This window comes from Pleurodeles waltl, chromosome 10 (genome assembly GCF_031143425.1).
Source record: "Pleurodeles waltl isolate 20211129_DDA chromosome 10, aPleWal1.hap1.20221129, whole genome shotgun sequence".
Lineage (NCBI taxonomy): Eukaryota > Metazoa > Chordata > Amphibia > Caudata > Salamandridae > Pleurodeles > Pleurodeles waltl.
In genome coordinates this window covers 675,041,864-675,068,005 of record NC_090449.1, presented here as the reverse complement: position 1 = coordinate 675,068,005, position 26,142 = coordinate 675,041,864, and the positions used below count along the sequence as shown (strand labels likewise).

At 45.3% G+C, this 26,142-nt stretch overlaps 1 protein-coding gene across 8 annotated transcripts in view; it reads left to right on the top strand.

The window, feature by feature from the left end:
- DIP2C (disco interacting protein 2 homolog C) overlaps positions 1 to 26,142 on the top strand; it is a 1,002,241-nt gene that overhangs the window by 664,839 nt on the left and 311,260 nt on the right. For 3 of the 8 annotated variants that reach the window (XM_069211172.1, XM_069211175.1, XM_069211174.1), the window contains exon 13: positions 567 to 590. The exons of the other annotated variants lie outside the window; for them this stretch is intronic. In XM_069211172.1, the coding sequence (XP_069067273.1) occupies positions 567 to 590 (24 nt within the window). The remainder of the gene's footprint in view (positions 1 to 566; positions 591 to 26,142) is intronic. 8 annotated transcript variants of the gene reach the window in all.

Here is a 26,142-nt window from a genome sequence, read left to right as displayed (position 1 = left end):
GCTAACTGATTTCTAGGGACAGGGACTTCCCTTTCAGGGCCTGAGATTTCACGCACCAGTGGTCAGTGTTCTTCTTGGCGCTGCACTTCTGGCGTGGAAAGTGGTGAAAAGAAACTGACATCAGCCTGCTGAAGTGGCGCCTATATAGGTCCCTTGACATCATATCCGGTGCACATGCACAAACCTGACGACAGACGTGGAGCCAACTGATGGCACATAGGGGTAGTGCTCGAGAAAAATCTCTGGATCCAGACTGACGTCTGGGGGAAATTCTTAGGTAAGGAATCTGCAACTAGAATATGTCTCTACCAAATAAGGCGTTACCAAAAGTAAGTAACTCGTTCTTCTGTCCCATTCAATGTCTAGAGCATGTGGTTGCTAAATGACTGAAGCCAGAGCGGAACTTTGGGTGATCAGTGAAAATTGCAGGTGTATTTTTTATTTTTTTGCTAAAGTTGCACTGATTATCACAAATTACCCGTAAGTGCTCAAAAGGCTCTTTCTCATATTAAACAATTGAATCTATCCTTTATTTACCCCTTCCCTGATTTCTCTATCTCAAATAGGATCCAAAATCCTGGCATACAACTGTGAGTGCTATTTGTTTCCTACACTTTCACGGTGTGTTTGGGGCATGGTTTCAATATTGTGTGACCTGTCTTCCCTTCTATGTTTTGCTCAGTACTTTGCAGGTTTCCTGGTTTTTCCACAGGTACCTCTATTATGGCCCATTATCTTGGTATCCCACTATTCTCTGGTACCAATATTCTTCGTTGAAATTTAATTTATTTACTCCCCGGGCAGCAATCATAGTTATTGAGTTTATTTTGTCAATGCCATTGACATCCATCGGCAGACATACAGAGTTGCAGTAACTGAAATATTGGACTAATTTGACTCATGCACAATATCTACCAACTAATTTCCGGCCTCTGTTTATCATTCTTATATGTTTTTTTACTTTACGCCGTTTACCTGTTCTTCACGAGCACTATGTGTTCACTTTGCACTTAGAGCACACTTGTTATTCATGTTTGATGCTGCTTCCAGTTAGCGATTTTTCTCCATTATTTGCCAAATATATTTGATTTAGAAGTTTTGTGCCATATTGTTTTTTGTTAAGATTTAGTTATTACGCAAATTATTTAAAATTGACACCCTTTGAGATATTGTTGCACAATACAATAATTTGCCCAGGTCTCAATTGAGTATATGGGTTACTCATGGCGTATCTACCACTGCCTCCAGAATGGGCATGAGCCCCACCAACACCTACAAGGAAGGGTTTGGGGAGCTGAGGGGGTAAAATATGGGAGGAAAGGAACTGTACCACCTATACAACTCCTAACTACCAATAAAGATAATCATACAGTAACAAATAAAAAATCTATAACAGATTAAAAAAAAAAAATAGCAATGTAGCTAAATGTGTGCCCTTCAATGATAATGCAGCCATGCCAGCTGCTAACGGAAAAACTTGATTTAGACAGAACTAGAAAGAATAATGCTACGCACGTACTGTCTGCCGAAACCTCAAAAGAGAAAGGAGTGGTAAAGAGAAGCTCTCATGGCTGGGTGCTGAAAAACAGTACCTGGTCAGAGGTCCTAGAAGTACAAAGGCAGGAGCCCAATGGGTCACAAAGGGGTAGAATTTTCCCTATTAAAAAATATTGTAGGATACTTGTGGAGAAAGAAACCTGGATTCCCTGGGGCTTGTTGCATCGAGTTAGTGATGTCAGTGACACAATGCAGAAAAACGGAGGAGATAGCAAAATGAGTGACTAATCCTGATGGGAGGCAGTTGAGTACTTGGAGTTGTGTCTTGTTTTCGTGCTTTCCTCTGGGGGGCCTGAGGAGTGAGAGTGTGCAAAAGTAATGGTCATTCCAGGGGAAATGTATTGAATAAATTGCACATGGTAATCCGAAAGAAGTTAGCTCAGTTGAGGGACCCTGTGATCACTGTATTTAGGAACTAGGTCAAATGTTGATAAATTTGTAAGTCATTTTAATATCTGAAACAATGAGAGAAGTTTTTTCAAACTTGAAGAGATATGTGAAGAAACTTCAGGAGACAGACACAGAAATAACCTTGAAGACAAATCTCAATGAAGAGACCTCTAGTGAAATGTTTAAAGTGCTGCTCTTGAGTAGATGACAGAGAAGATACGGAGAGCAATTTATTTTCATAAATACTGAGGAAGAATGGCTGAGAGGGCTGATTCTCTAAAATCTAGCAGATAGCAATGTGATGCTGTTATTCCCCTAAAGGCACATCTTGCAACAGGAAGTTAGTATGTTTTTTCAAAGGTTTGATAGACTCAGAACTGTGTGCAATCTTGACCTAGTAAAAAGATGCCTTCAGGACTACCCCTTCAGTATCAGATCAGGGGAATCTCTCTGACATGGTCCAGATCTCGAAGGGGAACTGTGTGAGATCTGCAGTGGTGACTAACAAACTGTAATTTGGCCAGAAGCAGATCTATTTCCTTTCCCCAGCCAGAGCTCTATCAGATGGACAAGCTACTTACCTTCGGTAACTCCTTACCTGGTAGAGACAATATCTAGTTGCAGATTATTTACCTACCTACCCATCCTCCCCGCTCTGCTAACTGATTTCTAGGGAAAGGAACCCCCTTCCAGGGTCCTAGTTTTGATGCACCAGTAGTCAGTTTCTTTATGGCTCTGCGCTTGTGGTGTGGAAAGTCGTGAAAAGAAACTGATGTCACATTGTCATGGTGTGCCTGTATAGGACCTGCAATGTCATATCTGGCGCAGATGTGAAGCCAGTCGAAGCCACCGAACTGAGCAGAGGGGTACTGCTTGAGAAAAATCTGCAGATCCAGCGTGACAAAAATTCTAAGTTAAGGAATCTGCACCTAGGTATTGTCTGTGCAGATAAGGCATTACTGAAGGTAAATAAGTTGTCCAGTAGCTTGGCAGTAAATAATATATGACTGGAAAGTACAAGCTCATGAGTGGTAACAAAATAGGAAGATAAGAGTTGATTCAGTTACTGATAAGTAAAAGGGATTGTTTAACGTAAAAATGAATCCTAAATGCACAAAGAATGTCATGATGCTACAAAGCTAAATCATAGAATAGCAAATGATGGCAATTCAGTGACTTGATTTATGGATTTTGATGATTTTCATATATAGGGATATAATATGGTGTGTGTTAGACTCAGTGATGCCCCATGTGTGTGTGCATAGCTTCGTAGCTTGATTGCTAATGGTTTTTCTATCCTACGTTACTATATTTCTAGTCTTAATTGAAATATTTTCCTTCCATTCCATGGTTTCAATGTAATGGCTGGATTACATATTAGAAATCTTTATTCCTCTGATTCTCACTTCCTTACCACGGCGTGTACTTTTTGAGGAGGGCGGTTCATCCTCTCAGATGTGACACCCCTTCCGTAACTCTTTGAATCCTTTAAAAACAAAGTTTAGCTTCATTTCCTTAACAGGCCACGTCTCCATACGTGACCCTGTAAAGTAAGGATCCTTATGATCAGCTCCTCACCCATACCAAGCAAAGTTCAGGATTGCAGAAGAGCCACTCCTAGAAAGGGGGAGAATCGGAGTAATCAAGATTAGTGCTAAGTAACCTAGACAATACATCCTCATCCTCCTACTATTCCTTACTCTTTGAGGATATACCACAGCGATATGACTGCAGTGCAATCCATATCCCACTGCACAAAGACACTCAAGCAAAAGGCCACACAATAGAAAAATGCACATTGTGTAAAACAGCGAGCACCACCAAATCACCAATCACAGTCTGAAGTGGATAATTGGACTGGCAACGGCAGAGCAAAAAACATTGGAAATAAACAGGCCACCTACATGGCAAAAAAGGCAGAAAACACAGTAGAGAACCTCAGGGACCCCCATCGCAGCAAAATGGACAATGTTACTGCTGCAGTTAAGGGGACAAAAAACAAGACAGGACAACCCTAAAGCTAGTGGAGTGGAGGCATCAGGAGCCTCAGTAGCACCAGACCACCACTCAAGCACCATCAGGCGAGACAGAAAAAATCACACGTGAAAGACACCTCAGCATAAACCAGAGAGCCACAATAAGATCATCCCAAGTCACCAGAAAACCATCCTAGAAGCCCAGACAAGCAGCAGAAGAAGGTTAAGTAAGACTCAAAAAAAGAAATAGTGAGCTAGAGAGCGACTCATCCAGAAATAGCTATACAACCAACTCACAGGTCATGCACCTCCAGCGAAGCACGTCTACCAACAGTAGGAAACAAAACAAAGAGTTGGAGGTCTGTCTTAATAGCACCACATGTGGACCGCTCATGCCAAAGCCCAGTAAAAAAGTTGAAGTCCAAAGCTCCCAAAAATGAGTAGAGAAGTGCAGAGGAGCAGGACACCCATTCACATACAAGCACACTGGAGAAGTCACAAGCAGAGAGTGAACAGGATGCACAGTAGCCACCGACCTGGATGCAAGAGCACCAATCCCTATGACAGGGCTAAGTTGCAAGACAATATCTAAACATTGTGAAGTCAGGAGGTAAGACATCCACCAACAGAAACACCAACAGAACATGGAGCCAGAAATGCCGACAGATGGATAGACCAAAGGCACCCAACTCATTTGGATTTTACAGCTAGGCCATAGCACCCAACAGCCAGGAACAGCAGGAATAGATGGTCAGCGTGTTTTGGCTCCATGGGCCAGCCTGTTTTGACTCAATGGGCTGCAGCGATATATGAGATGCAAACAAGGATACTTCAAGAAAGCCTCAGGATCTTAGTGAAATGTTGGTGTTGTTTGGTTACCTGCCAACGCATTTTTTGTAATTTTTTGTGTCTTGGGACTTTTTTTTTGTGAGAAATGTGTGTTGTGGCTGAGCGCGGTAGAGCATCAAGTTGTGTCATTATCGCCCAACGTCTAATCAGACATGTTCCTCAGAGCCAAAAGATGGTGACCCAGGGTACTGTGTGCCGCCAGGGTCTACACGATTTAGGGGCAGGGAATAGCCTGCTTTTTCGGGTATGCACGTTGTTAGCGCATTCTTACCATAGCTCCAGTACATAATCAATAATCAGTACACAACAATCATCAGTAATCAATGCAGTCAGTAAATGTCACGCACCATGACCCTTCAGTCATGAATAACCACACATTTAATAAAAGTTTATTAAGTTTATTTCTTTATATTAAGAATGCTAAGGTCATGTAGATTAATCTCAAAACCAAATGAAACACATATAAAAACAATACTGGTTGTCCAAAGCGGCGGAAGAAATGCAATCTAATCAAAGCTTGAACCACAACGCATTCTAAAGCTACAGTACAAATCAATAGCAGAGTCAGCTGCGACAAAGATATAACTTATATGGAATTCAGCAAATGAATTCATCAATCATTAGTCCCCGTAATTGTCAGTCATTTGTGAGGGCACATTTAAAAAAAAAAATCTATTTATTGAACTTCATGCACACACAACATTACAGTTTACTATTAATAGTTTTGCAATCTATTTGCACACAATTATAAACTGGTACAGCGCAATTGCACAATGGAGTGCGAAAGATACAACTTGAAACTGTGTAAAAGAGAAATAACAACGAGAAAAATAAAAAAGGGAAAAATAATTAAAGTCACAGCTAAACACCGGTAATAACATTCCTGTTGTTGGCTACAGCCCTAAGAGGGCATGAGGGGGGGGGGATACATCTGTTGTGTATAGGGGACAGAAAATTATGATTAAAATATGAGTTGTATGACAGGAAGGGGCTCAGACCCAAGCTGGTACTAGGCAAGGCTAGGCGTGGATTGCGTAAAAGTGTAATTGTAGGGGAGGCACACTAAAGTATTGCATTGTTGTATTGGGGAGGGAGAATAAAGAAGTTAATGCAGTGGGTGAGTACAGGTGGGACGACTGAAAGTAATCTGATGTCAATATTTAGCAAGAAAAATAATACATGCTCAATTTCTGGTTTAGGGTGGGTATGTATCATCCCTATCCCCCATTGCTGCCACAAAAATGTCCCAAACTTCAGGGCCATCCCGTAGCAGACCCTTGTGTTGTAGGGAGCGTAGTGTCTGAGCTTCGGCTTGTGCACAGCTATGTAAGTCACGGAGCCAAGCGGAGTGGGATGGGACATGTGGGGCCTTCAAATGCGTAGCTATTAGACGCTTTAAGACAACAAATGCAAGATCAATGAATCTGTGTATATGTTTGTCGCTTTTGGTGCGGCGGCGTATGCCAAGGAAGCAGGAGTCTGGAGTGGGCCTCAAAGTATGGGATGAGATGTCTGCTGTGGCATCCGTCACGCGCTGCCAAGCCGCGTTTATTGAGTGGCAGCTCCAGACCATATGGTAAAAGTCTGCTGCCGGAATAGCACATCTGGGGCATGACGGATTTGTGTTTGGGTATATTCTTTGGATACAGGCCGGGGATAGGTATGACTGGTGGATGTAATTGAATTGAGTGTAACGCAGGCGAGGATTGTGAGATATGGACTTGATCGTTGTGAGAGCCGCGACCAAAGTTTCTTGTGACAGAGGAGAAGGGAGGACGGAGTCCCAACGTGCCTTAGCAAGCGGCAGGGTAGAGCAGACCTCAGCTAGCAGTGCTTTGTATAGTTTAGTTATGATACCTTTTGCGCTACCTATGGTAAGGATAGTGGTAAGTAATTGGGATTCGGGTGGTTCATTGTTACCAGAGCGCCAGAGGTTATTACGTAACCTTTTAATGGCGCTATACGCCAAGAAGGCACCGCTGTGCATAGCCCCAGCGGCCACTAGTTCCGCAAAGGTGCACATTGTGGAATTGGGGTAATAATCGCCTACGTTCAGTGTGCTCATGTCCCGTGTGTCATGGTGTGTTGAGAGTATCTGGGTGCCTGGCAGCTGAAGGAATGGTAACAAAGGGGAGTAAGGAAGTGTGGGTGCCTTGCTTTGAACGTATCTGTGCCAGCAGAAACGAGCTGCCTCCAACAATATGGGTTTTGAGGATAAGCGATTAGGACCGGATAGGAGTGAGGACAGTATCGTTTGCGGAGGTGTGTGCGCTTGAAGTATTATGCGTTCAGGCAGGGAAGTTTCACTGAGCCATGTGGATAGCCATAATAGCTGGGCAGCTGCATAGTATCTTTCGAAATTAGGCATGCCCAGACCGCCCGCATCTTGTGGGTATTGTGTTATAACTAGCACTACTCTGCGTCTGTCTTTACCCCAGAGCAAATCGGTTAGTAATGAGTGCAGTTTACTGAAGAACGAGCATGGCAAGCATAATGGAAGGGCAGTGAAATAATATAAGAACCTGGGGAGGATGAGCATTTTGGCGATCGCTACCCGGCCCATAGGGGATAGAGGGAGTGAGCTCCAAAACGATAGTGAGCTGCGGGTAGAACTGAGTGCCCTGTCGATGTTGCCCTCTTTCAAATCGGCAATAGAGTGATAAATTTGTATCCCCAGGTATTTAAAAGTGGTGTCTGACCATGGCAATTGATATTGCGGAAGTGTCATGTGGAGATCGGATGGTATGGGGGTAAGGGGGAAAATGCTTGACTTGGACCAGTTGACCTGCAGTCCGGAGGCGAGAGCGAAGGAGTCAAGCACTGACAACACCTCAGACATGGAGGTGGTGTGATTACGTAGGTATATCAGGGCGTCGTCTGCATATAGGGATATAATATGGTGTGTGCTAGACTCAGTGATGCCCCATGTGTGTGCATAGCTTCGTAGCTTGATTGCTAATGGTTCCATGGCTATGGCAAATAATAAAGGGGATAATGGGCAACCTTGTCTAGTGCCTCTGCCTATGGGGAATGCGTCAGAGATAGCGCGCCCATTTTGAACTCGGGCTGTGGGTTTGGAATAAAGTGTTTTAATCCAGCTGATGATGCCTGGACCAAATCCGAACGCTTTTAGTGTGCGTAGAAGGTAATCCCAGCTCAGCGTGTCAAACGCTTTATCAATATCCAGGTAGAGTGCCTCCGCTTCTGTTTCTGTATTACTGTGCATTATATGAAGTAGTCTTCTAATATTTAAAAAGGTGCTTCTCCCTGGAATAAAGCCAGACTGATCAGGGTGTATTAAGCTTGATAAGTGAGGGAGTAGTCTGTTTGCCAGTATTTTCCCTAATAGTTTGCAGTCTGTGTTAAGGAGAGAGAGCGGTCTGTATGATTTCACATCGAGGGGATCGCGGCCTGCCTTTGGGAGGACGACTATTAGTGCTTCGCGCATAGTGTCTGGCAATTGTAGAACCCAGCGCGCTTCATTAAATACCTCTATGAGTGGTTGTAGGAGGTGGGTGGCTTGAGAGTTATAATACTCTACCGGTAAGCCATCTGAGCAAGGTGTTTTGCTGCGTGCCATTTGTGCCAGAGCTGAGCACAGTTCCTCTATAGTAATGGGACCGTCTAAGGTGGTGGCATTGTCAGTGATATGTGGATTTTGGGAAACAAGAGAGAGTATGTCAGCTAATTGCTGCTCCGAAGGGGGCGTATATAAGGTGCGATAATATGTGGAGAAGGCTTTGTTAATTCCAGCTTGGGTGTTAATAATGGTGTTGGAGTTCAAGCATAACGCACCAATGGGTGATGATTGTGAGGGTTGGCGGGTCAGCCATGCCAACAGCCTGCCTGATCTATCCCCCTCGGCGTGTTGTCTTGTCATGTAGTGTCTGTAGTCGTGCCTGCATAGCCTTGTGTCTGCTTCTTTGTGGGCAGCTCTCAGCGAGTGCAGGGCAGCCAGTGTGGACTCGTTGGTAGAGACCGCAACCTCCGCTTTGCGGAGTTTAACCTCTAGACCTTGTAGTTCTTTGATAAGAGTCCTTCTAACCCCCACTGTGGCCGCGAGACAGTGTCTGCGTATCACCACCTTATGGGCATCCCATTCTGTAGCAAGAGATGTAGTTGTATTTTTATTCAGTGAGAAATAATCAACTAGATGCTTAGACATTTCTGCGTGGAAGGGAGGGTCTGAGAGAGCTTCTGTCTGCAGGCGCCATATTGGTATGCGAGTATTCGTGTATCCCCAGGTCATTATTACGCTGAGCGGATTATGATCTGATATGGTGCGTGCCAGGTATTCGGTTGCACACACTTTGTGAATTACGGCTGCGGATACGAAAACCATGTCTATTCTGGTATGTAGTTTATGTACGGAGGAGTAATAAGACTATTTGCGGTGGGTGGGATGACCCAATCTCCAGATGTCGCTCAAGCCGTTATTGGAGTCCCAACTTGCCAGCGCGTGCGAGGAACGGTGGGATGGAGCAGAGGCGAGTGGAGGGAATGAGCGGTCTATTTGGGTATCTAGGACGGTGTTGAAGTCGCCCCCCCATATACACTCCAGCGAGTGATCACTAAGATTGCCAGTGGAGAGCGTACCTAGGAAATCGCGTTGATTTGAATTTGGGGAGTACAACGCTACGAGCGCTAAGGGGAACCCGTCAAGAACGCCTTCTAGAATCACATGTCTACCATTGGGGTCGCATTGTGTGCGCGATATAGTAAACGGAACCCCAGGAGCAATTCAGATTGCCACCCCCCGAGCAAAGGACGAGGAAGTGGTGCCATGCAGTTGACCTTTCCATTTTTTGCGTGTGCTTTCCAGAGTGGATTTAGAGAGGTGTGTCTCTTGTAGTAAGGCTATGTGTACCTTATGTCTTTTAAGAAATGTGTGAATCCGCTGCCGCTTACTCGGTGTTGCCATACCTTTAATATTCCATGTGAGTATCTTGTATTTCAAGATGCCTTGGTGAATTAGGGGGGCCATCCGACGATTTTAGGTTTGATAAATCCAGGTAAGTATGTGCCCATCGTCCCCATTGTAAAACTATTATGTCGGTTACCCTCCGGGGCTAGCCAGTTAGTCACCTTAGTGGTATGAAATGTGAGCCTACTAATAAGGTAGTCATGACATATGCCACTGTTGCTATGTATGCGATTAATTAGCGTGTGACAAAACCTACAACCATCTAAAAAGCACTCAAAAACAATATATAAAAATAAGAAAAATAATAAAACAGCAAAAAAAGTTCCAGCATTCGCCGGGTTGAGAGGACGGTCCATATGGAGCTGGGGGGTGGCGAAAACCATTGAGTCAAAGTTATGGGGATACCCTGCCCAGGTTGCCAAAGGTGCAGAGAGCGCTGCCCAAGACCGTCGGTGGACGGCGCGCCTCGGCAAGGAACCGCAGAGTCGTCTAGCCTTTTCCGGGCTGCCGAAGGAGGGGGAGTCGTATTTATTGAATGTAAGGAGCGGAAGTGAGTAGAGCATAATTGGTTTAGCAAATATCGTCTGCCGTGCGCGGGTGAGGGTTGGACCTCTTGTAGATTCCGCTGAGTTGGAGTTTACCTCATGATCTGGTTCCACGTCAGTTTGAGTGGACAAGACTGTCGGCGACGTGTTAACAAACCTGGACGTGGCCTGCAGAAGAAGAGAGCGCTCATTGCGTGACTGCTCAGGTGAGGGTCTACCGGCTTGTTTTTTGCGTTGCCTACGCCTTGACTTGGGAGAGGACCAATTTTCAACTGAAGTGTCCATATCGATCGGGTCGGCCAGGCCCTTGGCATGCAGCCAGGTCCAGGTATCTTCCGGACTAGTGAAGAAGAGTACGCGAGTATCATCTTGTACCCGAAGCCTGGCTGGGAACAACAGCGCGTATTTGATGTTATGTTTACGAAGGCATTCTTTGACACAGTAGAAAGAGCTGCACTTCTTTTGAACCTCCGCGTGAAGTCTGGGTAAGCTGTAATCACAGCGTTTTCGAAGTGTACCGGGCCAGATTTGCGGAATAATTGCAGGATGAAGTCTCTATCACGGTAGTTAAGGAGTCTTACTATTAACGGGCGAGGTAGTGCGCCAGGTGGAGGGGATCTGCCGGGGACCCTGTGGGCGCGTTTGACGGAGAAGAACTTCGGAATATTGTCTTTAAGATTTGTGTCTGTGAGCCATTGTTCTATGAATATTTCTGTGCTGGGGCCTTCGGCACGTTCAGGAAACCCCACCAATCGAATGTTATTGCGACGGGACCTGCCCTCTGCGTCTTCAGCTCTGCGTTTTAAGGAGTTCACCTCTGTCGTTAATTGGGACAATTGTGTTTTGAGATCATTCACGGTCCGGGGAAGGGTAGCTGCGTCTTTTTCTAGTTCGACCACCCTATCAGCCAGTGCGTGTTGTTCCGTGCGGAGTATGTTAAGGTCTTCTGTCACCGAGCCAATTTTGGCTTCTAGGGTAGATTTGGTGTCTAGGATGGCCTGTAATATCTTTTTGAATTGTGACGTATGAGATTGTAAGGTAAGTTCCAACTTCTGCAACGCCAGTTGCGTGGTGGCGTGGGCCTCTGATGACGGGGGTGTCGGGGTCCATTCTACCCAAAGGTGCACGTGGGGTTTTTGGTTTGACCATTTGTTCAGCGCAGTTCTCAGTAATCATCAACGGGATAGGATCGGGTGAAGGCAATGCGAGGTGAACGAGCGAAGGATCCAGATGAGGCGTAGTGAAGTCACGGTTCCGCAGAGCTGTAAGCAACTACTGAAGGCCGGGAGTGCTATACTAATGTACGTGATGTAGTGCACAAGGTTTGGAAGATCGTTGCACTGTCTTCTGGGTGGGAGTGTAGGCGCGTGATGAAGGGGTGGACGACTTAGACCATGGTAATTTAAAAGAGTGCTGTAGCGCGTGGGCGGATATCTGCCACGTCGTTCGGTTCCCAGCAGCAGAAGTAGCAAGCGTGTTGCATCGCTACCAATGCTTAAAACGGCAAAGTCCAATAACCCTACAGGGGTGACGGAGAGAGCAACTGAGCAAGAAGCGTTATACGCAGACGGGACAAGGAACGCAACACAGCGCGGCCCAACGTGGGCTCCAAATTCAAACAGAGCGATAGAGGGTCGATGCAGGATGATGGATGTTGGCTTAGTGCGTTGGAAGTCATCTGTGCGGCTTAGGATAACTGGAGTTAATGGAAAGATATGTGTGTAGGGCCCGGAGGGGTGGGGGCGGTATCGCGTCTGCCCGGATGGGCCAACTGCTATTCAAAGTAGAATGGACCGGGGGGAGGTGGTCAACAAAATTTCGCACTGCGACCGGTAAATGTCGCCGAGAGGCTCACCTCATCCTTCACTTTGTAGCTCCTACCGCCTGCTCGCTTGGCTATCCGGTTCCGGTCTTCTGCTACACAGCTCCTGTGGCGTAGCTCAGGCAATTGCTGTGCGAGAGCGCAGGTCTGTAGGGTCCTAGGTGGTTGTTGAGGCCCAGGTGCATGGCTATGTTTTTGTTATTGCTGGGAGCCGTGCTGAAAGGCCTCCTCCCGGCAGGCCACGGCAGCCCCGAGCCACAGGACACAGAGAAATCGAAAGGCGCGCCCCCGTCCCGACAAACGGAGGGGCCAGGACGCGGTCTCCAGCCTCCAGAACCCCGATCGGGTGTCGAGGGAGGCGAGGGCCCGCTCCTGCAGGCACTTAGTTGCAGGGCGCGGCACCGCGATGGGGCGGCCCCGCCCGGCGACGCCGCACCAGGATGTGGGTTGAGGCGGGCGCCCGCCCCCGATGCAAGCCAAGGGGCCGGGTCCGCCACAAAACAGCCCCAGGCACGGCCGCGGACCCCATCCTCGGCGCCCGGCAGCCCCGTACAGCAAGCGCGTGGGGGGACCGCCGCAAACACGGACCCAGAGGCCGGACGGGGCAATCAGCTCCGACAGAGCAGGCACAAAACTCGGCGCGCAGTGCGGTCCGCACTGGTCCCGGGCGGCTGGATGGGCGACCCTACACCTTAGAGAGGAGGTGTAGGCGTCGCTGCAGGATATTTACCCGGGCCAGGGATCGGAGCTCCAGATAATGCTGCCGCTCCGGTCGCCATGTTGGCCACGCCCCCTTTGTGAGGGCACTTAACGTCAGATTAGCATCAGTATGTTGTGCTTCATGCAAAACAATTTTGAAACACAAATTTAGAAAAAACATCTAACTTTGGATCTGTCAAAACAGCGCAGTTGGTACCTAGACAGAAAAAGCATAAAATGCATAACAGTCACATTTCATTATAAATACCTATCCTCGGTATGGGTCAGCAAAGTAGGGTCAGTCTTCATCCTCAGGTCATCAGTCGATCAGCAATGCATCAGGCTCTCTGTCAGAGAATATAAGCCCAATGTCGGAATGAATCTCAAATCTCTCCTAAAGTCTCTGCATCTCTCAAAATCTCTAGATCTCAATAAGTCTCTCTCTCCTAAAGTATCTCTCTCTGCCTATTTCTCCTCTGTTGCGTTGTTATATCAAAGTCACCTAAACTGTCCCCTAATTCCCTATTGGTCAGTTAATCGTATGTTCATACTTTACTCAATAATATTTCTACATCAAATCTATAATATTTCTCTATTCACATTCAGTTGATTGGTTCACTTTACGATGTTCTCATCATCCGGCTTGTCATGGAACAATATTGTTACATCTTCAGCTCCAGTCAGTGTCTTCATTGTTCTCGTCCTGGGAAAGTACATCTCACACACATTACACATACGTTGTTACACTAGCGGGAACATCATCTCCTTGCAGTCTGTTCTCACGAAAAAGCTTCTGTTAAGCACTTTTAACTTTAACAAGACAATGGACATTTCACAGTTTAATTCACTGGGTCAGCATTTTTATTAACCGCTAAGAAATACAGCTTCTGCATGAGGCCTGCCAAAATAGGCCAAGACACTTGCTAAGTTAAGGCCTACAATTAATAAAGCTAGAGCATTCTTCATAACCTCTAATATGACATATTACCACATTAGTCTAGTGCATATTCAATATTTCATAAGTATTAATCATTGATTAGTACATTTCGTGAACAATGGTGGCCGTTCTTCGAGGTAACATTTTCAAATGCGTGCGTTATTTTTCTACGTTATTCATTTTCTACATAAACTCATTATTCAAAATACATAAACACTCATTAATAAATTGTTATTAAAACACCTGCGCTAGCAATCCCTCCTCTGATGACTAAATGTCATCACACTAATTAAAACCCACAAACCTTTACAATTCATTCTTCATAATTTTGTCTACCCGTTGAAGTTTCCCTGTAAAATTTTTCCCTTTTCTTTTCTTCCCTCCTCTGATTATTCTTGGACCTTTTCAATTTAATTCTTTTGCATAATCCCCATATTCCAATTAGACAAGCCACAACAATTAATATTCCCTGGAATATTTTCAATAGAACCCCATTCTAAATATTGCTGCGCCAATTTCCCACTGAAGCAAACCCTTTGCCAACCTTTTCCCAAACACCTGGTTCTTTCAGTTCCCTTAAATCAGCACTTACATTAGTCAGATTAGTAAGTAAGTCTCTTACCTCTTTACTAATATCAGGTATATACGAACAACAATGCCTAGAGTTAATCATTCTACCGCCATCCTTCGCTGTAAGAATGTCTAAAGCAAGACGATTTTGAAGAGTCATAGCTCTATCCGCAGCTAATTCATTATCTATCAGGAGCATAGACCCTGAAAAATTTATCAGCATGTTATTCACAATGGTAGACAACTTTCGAATCTTAATCGAATTCAGGATGACTCCCACTGAAGGAATCACTGGACCAAATATATCTCCCACTATCGCAGAAGAGGACTCCCTCCTCTGTCTCTTAATATGTAATTCAGTCACTTTCGGAAACTTTTTCAAATCCTCCATCTGATAAATCTTTGGGAAGACTATCCCCAAATAACATGTCCCATACCATCCTCTTGGAAGACGATAATAAGCATTAAGTTCACAAATATAGTATATCCCTGAAATTGCAGGGTCCTGCCCATTCAACATAAATGTCCATTTACTCTGAAACAAAAACACGTGCCTGATTTCACTCATACCCACAAAGTGTCCGTGCGCGATTGAAGCCTTATTATATACAAAGCTTCCCTACGTGTTGGGCATCTAAAGCTAATTTCCCTTGCGTTTTAATTGCACTATAAGCATTATCATTCTTGTAAGTCCTTTTCTCTAAGCCTTTTTCTAATTTCTCCTTTAACGCCTTTCTTCTGTCATCAGTGTGATCTAAGAAGCTTTTCTCTAAAGGTGTAAGCAAGCATGTCAAGTTGTTGCGATGCGCATTAGCTGTGCCAAACGTCGATGTAGGTTCAAAGAATCCTCTAACTAATACTATGTCATTATCCTTAGCTACTTTACTCAAATACCTCATTATAGGAACAAACAAAAACACAACATCCTGATTCGAGTAAAAGTACTGAATACACTCCTGGTTATAAAATCTTGTTAGTAACAGACTACAGCTTATCCTGTAGGTTAGAGGCAAACTAGGATAGGTGACTCCTTCCTCAACTGATGAAGGAATCTGCGTACACACAAAACAATTCTTCGCATCCATTGTCTCAACATACTCACTCAACAAGCAATAGAAAACATTAGAAGAAAGTTCTCACTGCGCATTAGAATAATCATGTGAATATTTCTCATCTAACTCAAACCTCTCTAATGCCTTTAGTGCAGTAGTCATCTCAAAAGCAGAAGTATTATTGGCTCCCTTCACATCAAGAACAGACATACCCACAATCAACACCACAATTAATATCCCACACATAATTGCCAAATCAGTGCCTAGCATCTCTACCCTGTTTATTGAAGTCAGCCATGATCTGTAAAGAATCAGAAAGCAGAAGGAATTTAGGAACTTACAGCAAAAATAAAATTAAACAAATAGATAACTCTTCTTTCAGCAGTTTAGTTTCACTTCCAGGAACCCTTCTTCCTTGTCAAAATCGATTTGCTGCTTTGTTAAGATCAGGTTTTAAAAAGTAAAATAAGGTTGTCAGTGTCTCTTCCGGTTACTTTCAATAGTCTCTTTCTCAAAAATATTTTCCCTTAGATTGTTTCAGCAGTTCCGTTCATTAGCCTTCTTCACGTCACCTCAAACTATTGACCTGGAACTTCCCTATCAAAACAAAAAGACAAACTCTTGCTGACATTCGTTTGTAGTTGCATACGCCATTCAGGACCTGCGTATCTTCGACTTGCTATTCTCTTTCTCTTCAACTTTCAATCTCCATTCAGCTCTCCTTCACTTAGATCTTCTTTCCTTGTAGTATCTACATCTTCCTCTATTGTTGGTTCGACAACCACCTTTTTCCCTTTTCCCACTAGCGATTCCGGACACTTATCTCCTTTCAGTGGACACGTTGTCAATATTTCTCTTCCAAATTGAACTTGAACCCTTTTCTTGCTCTGTGGGGTTTCCTCTTGACAGACCTGCAACCTGTGCAGGAGGAGTCAGATCACTTTGACTTTGATCCACCTCAACTCCTTCCCCTTCTGAGTCTGGCAATTGATCTGTTCGTCTCTCAAGATAGTCTGTTTCTTGGAAAGCCCTCTTCTGACTAGGCTCTCCTGCTGCTTCAGTTGAGATAGGTTCTGCGATACTCTCCTGGAGGTCTCCACCATCGTCTCTCACAGGAGTGACTGAACCGTCCTCGATGAGCTCTAATCCGGTCTCAGTTCCTCTTTGTTCTCCTTCCGGCTCTGAGACTTGTCGCACTATTGTTGGTACTCTCAACAACGCTTCTTCATGATCCAGTGGACATGCCACTTTCTTTGTGTGACTTGCGTGAATCCAGTTCGGAATCCCAGCACACATCACAGCTGTAGTAGTCATTAGGACCACTTGGTATGGTCCCTTCCAAGGAGGCTCCAAACATGTCTTTCTCACATGCTTTCGGATGACAACCCAGTCTCCAGCTCTCAGGTTGTGCCCTGGGTCATGGATCGGTGGCAGTGTGGTGGCCTCCACCTGCTGAGAAACAGCGTGGACTACATCTGCCAGACCCTTGCAGTCATCCAACACCATATCATCTGTAATGTTGACAAGTGCATTTGCTGGCACCACTGGTAACCTCATTGCTCTGCCCATGAGGATCTCATGAGGCGATAGTCCTGTTTTCCTGTCAGGTGTGTTTCTTATTGACATCGACACTAAAGGCAATGCATCAGGCCATTTCAAATCCGTAGCTGCACACACCTTTGCAACTCTTGACTTCTAAGTACCATTCATCTGCTCCACTGGTCCTGATGCTTCAGGGCAGTAACTACAATGCAACTTCTGCTCAATGTTCAATGCTGCACACAGTAATTTATTCACTTTGTTATTAAAGCGACTTCCTCTATCTGATTCTAAAGAGATCGGAAACCCGACCGAACACAGTATCAGTTCCCTAAGCAGCAGTTTTGCTACTGTGAGACTATCATTTCTTCGTTTAGGGTACGCTTCAATCCAGTGGCTAAAGATCCAAACAATCACCAACACATATCTCAAACCTCCACACACAGGCATCTCAATAAAATCCATTTGCATTCTGCTGAATGGACCTCTTTCTCTTCCAATGTGGCTCAAGTTAACCACTGTCCCTTTTCCCGCATTTAACTGTTGGCAAATGACACAACAATGGCAAACTGCTTTCAGCAACTTGTCTAAACTTTGGGTTGAACCAATCAATTTTGAACAGACGAATCATGGTGTCCCTCTCAATATGTGCCTAACCATGATAGTACCTTGCCATTTGAAACAACAGGCTATTTGGCAAAACCAATTGACCCTCCTCAGAAACCCACAATTCATCTTGTCTTTGAACACATTTCAGTTTACTCCATGATCGTTTTTCCTATTTGTTGACATTCTGCAAAGATTTTAATTCTTCCAAAGTGTCAATTACTTTCATTGCATAGCTCGTACAGGTTGTGTCTTCCTCAGGTAGCAGTTTCCACTTGTCTTTGAATGATATACAGTTCAATGTGCAAAGTCTTGTGACTTGATTTGCATATCTATTTCCCAATGATACATAGTCCTGCGACTTCAGATGTGCACTGCATTTTACCACAGCAATCTTTTCAGGCAATTGTATTGCATATAACAGCTCTTTGATGCGCTCAACATTTCTCACTGGTGAACCGGAAGAGGTCAGGAAACCTCTCTGCGACCATAATTGACCAAAATCATGAACTATTCCAAATCCATATTGGCTATCTATATAGATAGTAACTCTCAACTGAGCAGAAACATGGCACGCTCTAGTAAGGCGACCAATTCCACTACCTGGGCAGAAAACACTCCTCGAAGCCAAGAAGCTTCCAAGGTACCTGTAATTGTGCACACAGCATAACCTGCTCTCAGTGTCCCTGTATTGTCTCTCAGACAAGAACCATCAACAAAAATAATTTGGTCATTTTCTTCCAAGCGGGTATCTCTAATGTCAGGTCTCGGTTTCGTGCACAACTCAGTTACTTCAAGACAGTCATGTTCAATATCTTCCTCTTTTTCAATTTCAACATTTTCACTCTGGAGTTAGGTTGCCGGGTTCAGCACTGTACGTCTTTTCAGTGTCACGTTCGGTGACCCCAAAATAATAGTTTCATACATAGTCAATCTAGCACCAGTCAAGTATTGGGTTTTCGTTCTTGTCACTAAAATCTCAATCGAGTGAGGGACCATTACAGTCAGGGGATATCCCATCACCACGCCTTCACACTGTGAATGACTTTGCCCAACTGTGGCAACTGCATGCAAACAACCTGGTAAGGCTGTTGAAACTGGGTCCAAAGTAGCTGAAAAATTTGCCTGTGTCAAGACAGACAATGAACATGCATCCCGCTCATGACAAAACAATGTGAGAGGCTTCGTGTAGTCAGGCATACCCAACGCTGGAGCCCTGCACAAACTCTCTCTCAACTGTTTGAGCAGCAGTTTGAGTGCATGGGAAAATGCCTTTCTATGCCCTGGTTCTATCTCATTATCATTGATTTTTGCTTGATAGACTTCCGTCCCTATGAGTGGCTGTTACTTTCGTTGACTGCCCTGCCATTGCCTCTGTCCTTTTTTGACCTCGTTATAAATAGCTCACGGGAATCATGGCTTAATTTAGATTTTGTGCTTCCTTCGCTGCTGGTTGAAATGCGTTTGTGTCATAAGCCACGAGGGCTCTCTTGCATTGTTTGTTTTTTCGTTTTTTTATCCTATGTCCGCTCACAAAATTCTAAATTTCATGCTTTTTTAAAGTGTTTTCCTACTCACATTTTAAATCTGGGGGAGCTTGGGAGGTCGCCGCAGAGCTTCTCCTGGCAGAATTTAGAAACAAATTGATCAGGTGCCAAAATAACCTTGAAGCATATTTGTGGATCTTTAGAACATTGTGACGTTTTTTACGTGATTTCCACATAAGGATGACAAACATTGTGTACGTCTGTGTGTTTTTTAATCCTTGGATTGATGTAACAGTAAAATCTTGCTCACTGTCCCATGGGAGCCAAATTACACCTCGCTATTAAGGCCCAACAAGGCTGTAACCAGTCTGAGAGAGTTTGTGTCCCCCATTCAGAGAGGACGTATCTTGGCTTTTCGGGATAGGCTGTTGGGATTGGACCAGAACCAAAACTAATGTATAGGTTGCTCCACGGCTGATGGTGCATTTAGCAAATAAATTATTGAGTGGATTGTGGCCTGAATAATTACCATTGGCTGAGACTCTTGCAAACATTCAACCCATCACCTTCCCTTTGTTTTAATGTGATGCCTGAAGAACCGGGAAAGGCAGGCTCACCTCTCCCAGCGGTGGAGGGGACACCCTAGGCCTTCAGGGTCTCTTACCAGCAAAGAACACAACAGGCGGAGTCACGACTGATGAGGAAGAGAAAAGTTTTATTAGTAAAACAGATAATAGCTCGAGCTGAGCACAGTGTCCCAGGACAGTCTGAATGACTTTCCTACGGAGGCTGGCTGCTTCATTCTGCAGCGTACAATCTTATATAGTTAAGCTGCCCCCCCTTCAGCCAGGAAGCCACCCCTCCATATCTGGCGAACACAAAAGCTTCAAACAGTTCTCCTTTTAACCCGAGAGCATCCTGCTGACGTACATACATTTGATTAGTCTTTCCTGCTTGTACTCCCACTGTCTCGGGAGTATCCTGCTAATACACGGCAAAGTGACAGTTCATTTGTCAAATGTCAGTCTTATCACAGTTGGTTTGATAATTTACGAGGATATCTCTTGCAGGAGGCCCCTGGAATGCGGTGGGAAGAGGTACAGTTCTGTTCGTGCACAATGATAAGAAGGATACAGCTGTGGCTCGGTATCCTGAAAGTCAGCTTGGTTAGATAAGTGGAGAGGCCCAGAGAAGGAAATGGTTTTACACAAAAACTGAGTTCACAGGGAAGTCAACTTACACAGTTTAAATGAAGAGTCAGCTTTGTCGAGCACATGGCAATATTAATGGAATACGCAAAAATAAAGTCTGAGGCAAATACATCTCGGATTATTATTTAACAATCCCTCCTTTTGCCATTGCGAGGCAAATTTCTGTTCAGTTCACTTCTATCTTTAGAAGCTCATCAATTTGTTGTTGAAGCATTAGTCGCTCAGTATTCTCTTTGATATTGGTGGGTTTGGGTGTTAACATCAAAGCACAGACCCCACACAATGCAGGACCACATTGTACGCATAGACAGCATGTGAAGAATGTGGCAGCTATGATAGCCAGGAATATCAAAACCTTCCAACCCCAGGAGACCAACACCTGCCACAGACCTGAAGTCCAAGACCAAGGCGTACCGTTGTCCTCATGTATAACCGATGCTATTTTATGTAATCTTGAAATGGCTGCAAATACTGAGGGTGAATTATCTGGTATGTAAACGCAGCAGCTGGCCCCTATGATGCGACAAGCTCCACCCCTATCTGCTAGTATGACGTCAAGCACCATTCTGTTCTGAAGAGCTACCATCCTGGTAGCTTGGAGTTCTGCGGTGTTATTGGCAAGTGCTCCAGCTGTTTCATTTATCGTAGCCTCCAAGACTCGCGTTAGTCGTCGTATTTGCAGACTGTTCACCGAGGGCCCCCAAAAGGGTAGCAGTCCTTTTGTTATATCCATGAACAGCTGTGCGGAAGTGTCTGTTTGGTCTACAGTATCTCTTCTTTGTCGATGATACGTAGGTGGCTTGTTGAACGTTGGTGGGAGAAGGAAGGCAATATAGCAAATGCCGCTCCAACCAGGTGGCAGCCAGGTGTAGGCCTTACTCCCACATACAAAGTATAGTCCTGTAGGTGCATTGAGGTAAGGGGTGGAGGTGTTGTACGTGATGGTCGCATTACAGACACTGACTCCGACAGGTATGCGTCCTTGTCCACAGATACAGAGTGGGGCCTGCCGAGGTCTGATAGATATTGTTTTTGGTTTCATGGAGACCGGACCAAATGTATATTCCATGAGTGGATAGCGGGGCAAGGTCATGATCCTACGCATTGTTGGAGAATCCGTACAATTGCACGCGATGTGTATCTTGGCTTGAAACTGAAGGATAAAGTCTTCAAAGAGTGTGTTGTTCGTTATGATACCGGGTCGTCTCACAGGCCTAGAACCGGGTAGGGGGGTCTGTATTGAAACATTGGACATTAAGGAACAAGTGTAGGCAGCCGTTACAGGAAAGACTGGAAACTGAAATGCATGAGCAGCCGTGTGAGGAAAATGACCACAAACCCAACAGTCTGTCAAGTTTGTAACAAGTTGATGTTGATGTAGCATCTGGATGAACGTATTATTGTCATATTCTTGTCTCCTGGCATGTATCTCAGGTGGTAGAGATACATGTGTATGCATGGGCGCAGACGTTGGTGTAGGAGGCTGTCTTTTCTCTGTAGCAGTGTGGATGGTCCAGCCAATGCACGCTAATATGACAAGAAGCACTACAATTATCGCCAGACACGTTGTACGTGGACCAAACAATTTTTTTAAATGTTTAATTTTTCTCAGTTTCTGTCTCTGTACGCTCTTCTCGTAATCTGAATACATAGTCCTTTTCCTTTCTCAAGTCTGCTCTTCTCACTGGCAGTGATCAATATCCAATTTAGTTATTCAGTACCTGCGTGCCACCCAGCCTCCCCTAGGTGCTGCCCGTGACTGGTGGTTGCTCCACCGGTGGGTGATTCCAGCAGTCCTATTGACACTCTCTGGTCCGCCACACCGGACAAAATCACGGCCCTGCAGCGAATGTTTGGCTGGATGCAACAGGTAAACGATGAATCACCTATTCAATGTTGGTGACGTTTGCGGAGGTCATATCTCGCAGAACCAGGCTCAGTCTGATCCGGAAACAAGGGAACAACTGGAACACCTTCAGGTGTTGCTCCCCGAAGGACCGAATCACTCTCCTCCTGGGTGGCTGTCCACTCTATCTGCGCGTCACTGAAAGGAACAAAAGTGGGTATTTTCTCGCATTCGTCGTCACCTTGACCCTCTTTCACCCACTGATCGTATGGTAAGGGCAAAGGTACCCTTTTGCAGTGTGAAGCGTGGATCCAATTCTTTGCTCCCTCGACTTTCACAGCAGTCCTGGTAGCAAGGAGTACTTGGCGGGGGCCTTTCCACCGGGGCTCGAGACTCTTTTTGCGCTGGAAATTCTTGGTGAGGACCCAGTCACCAGGCTCGATACAGTGGCCTGGAGTAAGAGGTAATGGTGGCAGAATATCCTTCACCTGCTGATGAATGAGACGTAAAGAGTTAGTGAGTTCATTGAGGTAATCCATCAATACAGGGTATGGTAAATCTGAGTATTTCTTTGGCCTTGGAACTCCCCACACATTAGCCGGTCTCCCCATGACCACTTCATATGGCGAGAGACCTGACTTGGAATGTGGTGTAGCCCGAAGTGACAACAGGGCCAGGGGGAGAGCATCAGGCCACGATATGCCTTTGTCAGCACATATTTTGGACAACTTCAATTTGAGTGAACCATTATATTTCTCAACTAGTCCTGCAGCTTGTGGATGGTTGGCAGCATGGAATTTCTGTCTAATTCCCAATCCTTCACACACCTTTTTCATCACCTGACCTGTAAAATGGCTGCCATTGTCTGACCATGCAATTCGAGGCATTCCAAACCGGGGAAAGAACTCTTTCAAGAGTACCTTAGCAGTTGTGAGGGCTGTGTTGTCCCTTGTAGGATAGGCTTCTACCCATTTGCTAAACATGCAGACAACCACCAATACATACTTCAAATTGTTACATCTTTCCATTTCGATGTAATCCATCTGTATAGCTTCAAATGGATAATCAGGGGGCGCGAAATGGCCGGGAGGTACTTTAATGCCCTTGCCAGGATTGTGTTGCATGCAAATCATACAGTGTTTAACCAACTTCTCAGCTGCCTTTGGAATATTTTTGTTGTACCAGACAGGGGCAAGAAGTTTGCATATCCCTGCTGGACTGATGTGTGCTGGACCATGAGCCATTGTCACTACAGGAAGGACATACCCATCAGGAAGCATCCATCTCTGGGCTTCTGACAAGTCTGTCCAACACCCTGTTTCTTCATTAAACCTCGCGTGTGTCTCCTTCCATGATGCCAATTCAACTTCCGTCGCTTCTGCCTGTATGCTTTTCACACTCTCTACCGTGTCCTCAAACATCCCGTTATCTGGGACCCATCTGGCCGGTCCCGCTACATACATCTTGTTTTTCGTCTGACGTGCTGTTTCCTTCGCTACCTGATCTGCAAAGGCGTTCCCTTTCCCTACGTGATCAGTGATCTTTCTGTGTGCGCTGCATTTCACAATGGCCATGGTCCGTGGCAGAGCTAGAACGGAGAGCAGTCTGTGTATTAACCCCCCATGTTGTATGTGGGTGCCGTGTGATGTGAGAAAGCCTCTTTCCGCCCACAATCTGCCAAAATTGTGTGCCACTCCAAACGCGTATTGACTGTCAGTGTAGATATTGACATCTAAATCTGTGCTTATTTCACAGGCTCTAATCAGTGCCACTAACTCAGCCGCTTGTGCTGAATTATGTGGTATCCGACGTGCTTCAACTACTGCTGTTAGTGTTGTGATAGCATATGCAGCTGATGTGGTGCCATCAGGTAATTTGAGACATGAACCATCAATGTACAAGGTGCCTTGGGGGTTACTTAGAGGCGTGTCTTGCAGATCTACCCTTCCTTTCGTTTCCTCCTCTGTCCTGATAATGCAGTCATGTATATCAGTATGTGTATCTTCAGAGCTTTCAGTCAGGTGTAATAACGTTGCGGGATTCAAGGTAGTGCATCTTTTGATGGTGATGTGACTGGCAAGAAGTGTTAACTCATAACTGGTCAGGCGGGCATTTGTAAGGTGTTGTGTCTTAGTTTTGTTAAGTAGGGCATCAACGGCATGTGGGACCAACAATAATAATGAAGTATCCATAACTATTCCAGCTGATTGGCGCACTGCTACTGCGGCTGCAGCTACAGCCCGTAGGCAGCTTGGATGAGCCCTGGCAACAGGATCCAGAAGGGCTGAAAAATAAGCACATGGTCGCTGTTTGCCACATGTTCTTGTGTCAGGACTGAGAGAGAGCAACCGTTATGTTCACTTACAAACAATGTAAAGGGCTTATGATAGTCAGGCGTACCTAACACAGGGGCTGAACAGAGAGCGTCCTTCAAATCTTCAAAGCTGGACTGGCATTCAGTATTCCAGACAACGGTGTCCGGGCAGTCTTTGTGGGTGAGTGCTAAGAAAGGCTTGATAAGGAGAGAAAAATTAGGTATCCATTGGCGGCAAAAAGATGTGATGCCAATGAATCCCCTGACCTCCCTCTGTGTTGTGGGGACAGGTATATTGCGTATGGCTTGTACCCGGGCCGGGGTAAGTGTACGTCCCTCCTTCGACAGCAGGTGACCAAGATAGGTAACCTGCTGTTGACAATACTGTAATTTAGTGAGGGATACTTTGTGATGGTGTTGGGATAGATAAGTGAGAAGTGCAACTGTGTCTTTTTTGCAATTTTCTTGGGAGTCAGAAGCAATAAGGAGATCATCAACATATTGTACCAGGGCGGAACCAGCGGGGAATTGAAAGGAATCCAGCTGTCCCTTGAGCACCTGGCTAAAAACACTAGGTGATTCCGTGTACCCCTGAGGTGCGCGACAGAACCGGAAACTGCGACCGCCCAGGGAGAATCCAAAAATGTGTCTGCTGTCCGGGTGAATGGGTATGCTAAAGAATGCATTCTTGAGATCAATTACAGAGAACCAGGTAGCAGTGGAGGGTATCATTGTTAGGAGGGTGGTAATGTCAGGTACAACAGGGAATTGAGGCTCCACTACTTTATTAACTGCTCGAAGGTCAAGCACAAAGCGTAGGCCGGGCTGATGGGAAGAATCAGCGGACTTTTTGAGTACTGGGAGTATGGGGCTGTTACATGTATTACCTCTGGTCTCTTCAACAACCCCTTTATCAATCAGCTGCAATATAATGTCCTTGAGGGCCTGTTCAGTGTGATGTGGTAACTTGTACTGTGGCAGACGGGGAAGTAGTGCATGCTCTTTTAACTTGATGGAGAACAGGGGAATATCAAGGCAGCCCACATCTTCATTGTTTGAAGCCCAAAGTGTAGCGGGGAGCATCTCTAGCTCAGGCAGGAGTGGTAACGCTATGAACTGGGTGGGTGTCACGTGAGGACCCATGGTGACGTACACGCCATCAGGGGAACAATATATAGTGGCGTGTAATCTTTTCAGTAAATCGAGACCTAGCAAATTTTCACTACAACCAGAGGTAAGTATTAGAGGAGAATCAACAGTGTAGGGACCAATTGTGAGTTCCAGTGGCTTGGATACGGGGTTAATCACTGGGACGCCTGAGAATCCTACAGACACGTTAGTATTGCTGGACAAAGGGACCCCAGGGACCGCATCCTTCATAACAGAACTCTTAGTGGCTCCAGTGTCAATTAAAAAATTCTTAGAAGTACCATCTAGTTGTACTTCTACATGTGGGCCATTCTGTTTAACTGGGATTGGGACGGGTCCTATCCTCCCTTGTCCTAAGCTGTCCTAGCAGGAATAGAAGCCCTGACCTTCTTCCGGATCATAATTATCATTATAATACTGGCGTTGGGCAGAACTATTGTCAAAGTAATTTTCAGCGGCTGCTATATTTTGCTGTTGATGGGCTCTATTAGGTCCCTGCTGTTGGGGACCTCCCCGTCCTCTACCTCGGGGTGCTCCACGGGGCGCTCCTCTACCTCTTGTCTGGGGCGCAAACCCGTTTTTATTTGGGCAATAATTTTTCCAATGACCTTCCTCTTTACAATAGGCACACTGATTGTAGCTCAGGGAATAGCGGGGCTGATAACTGTT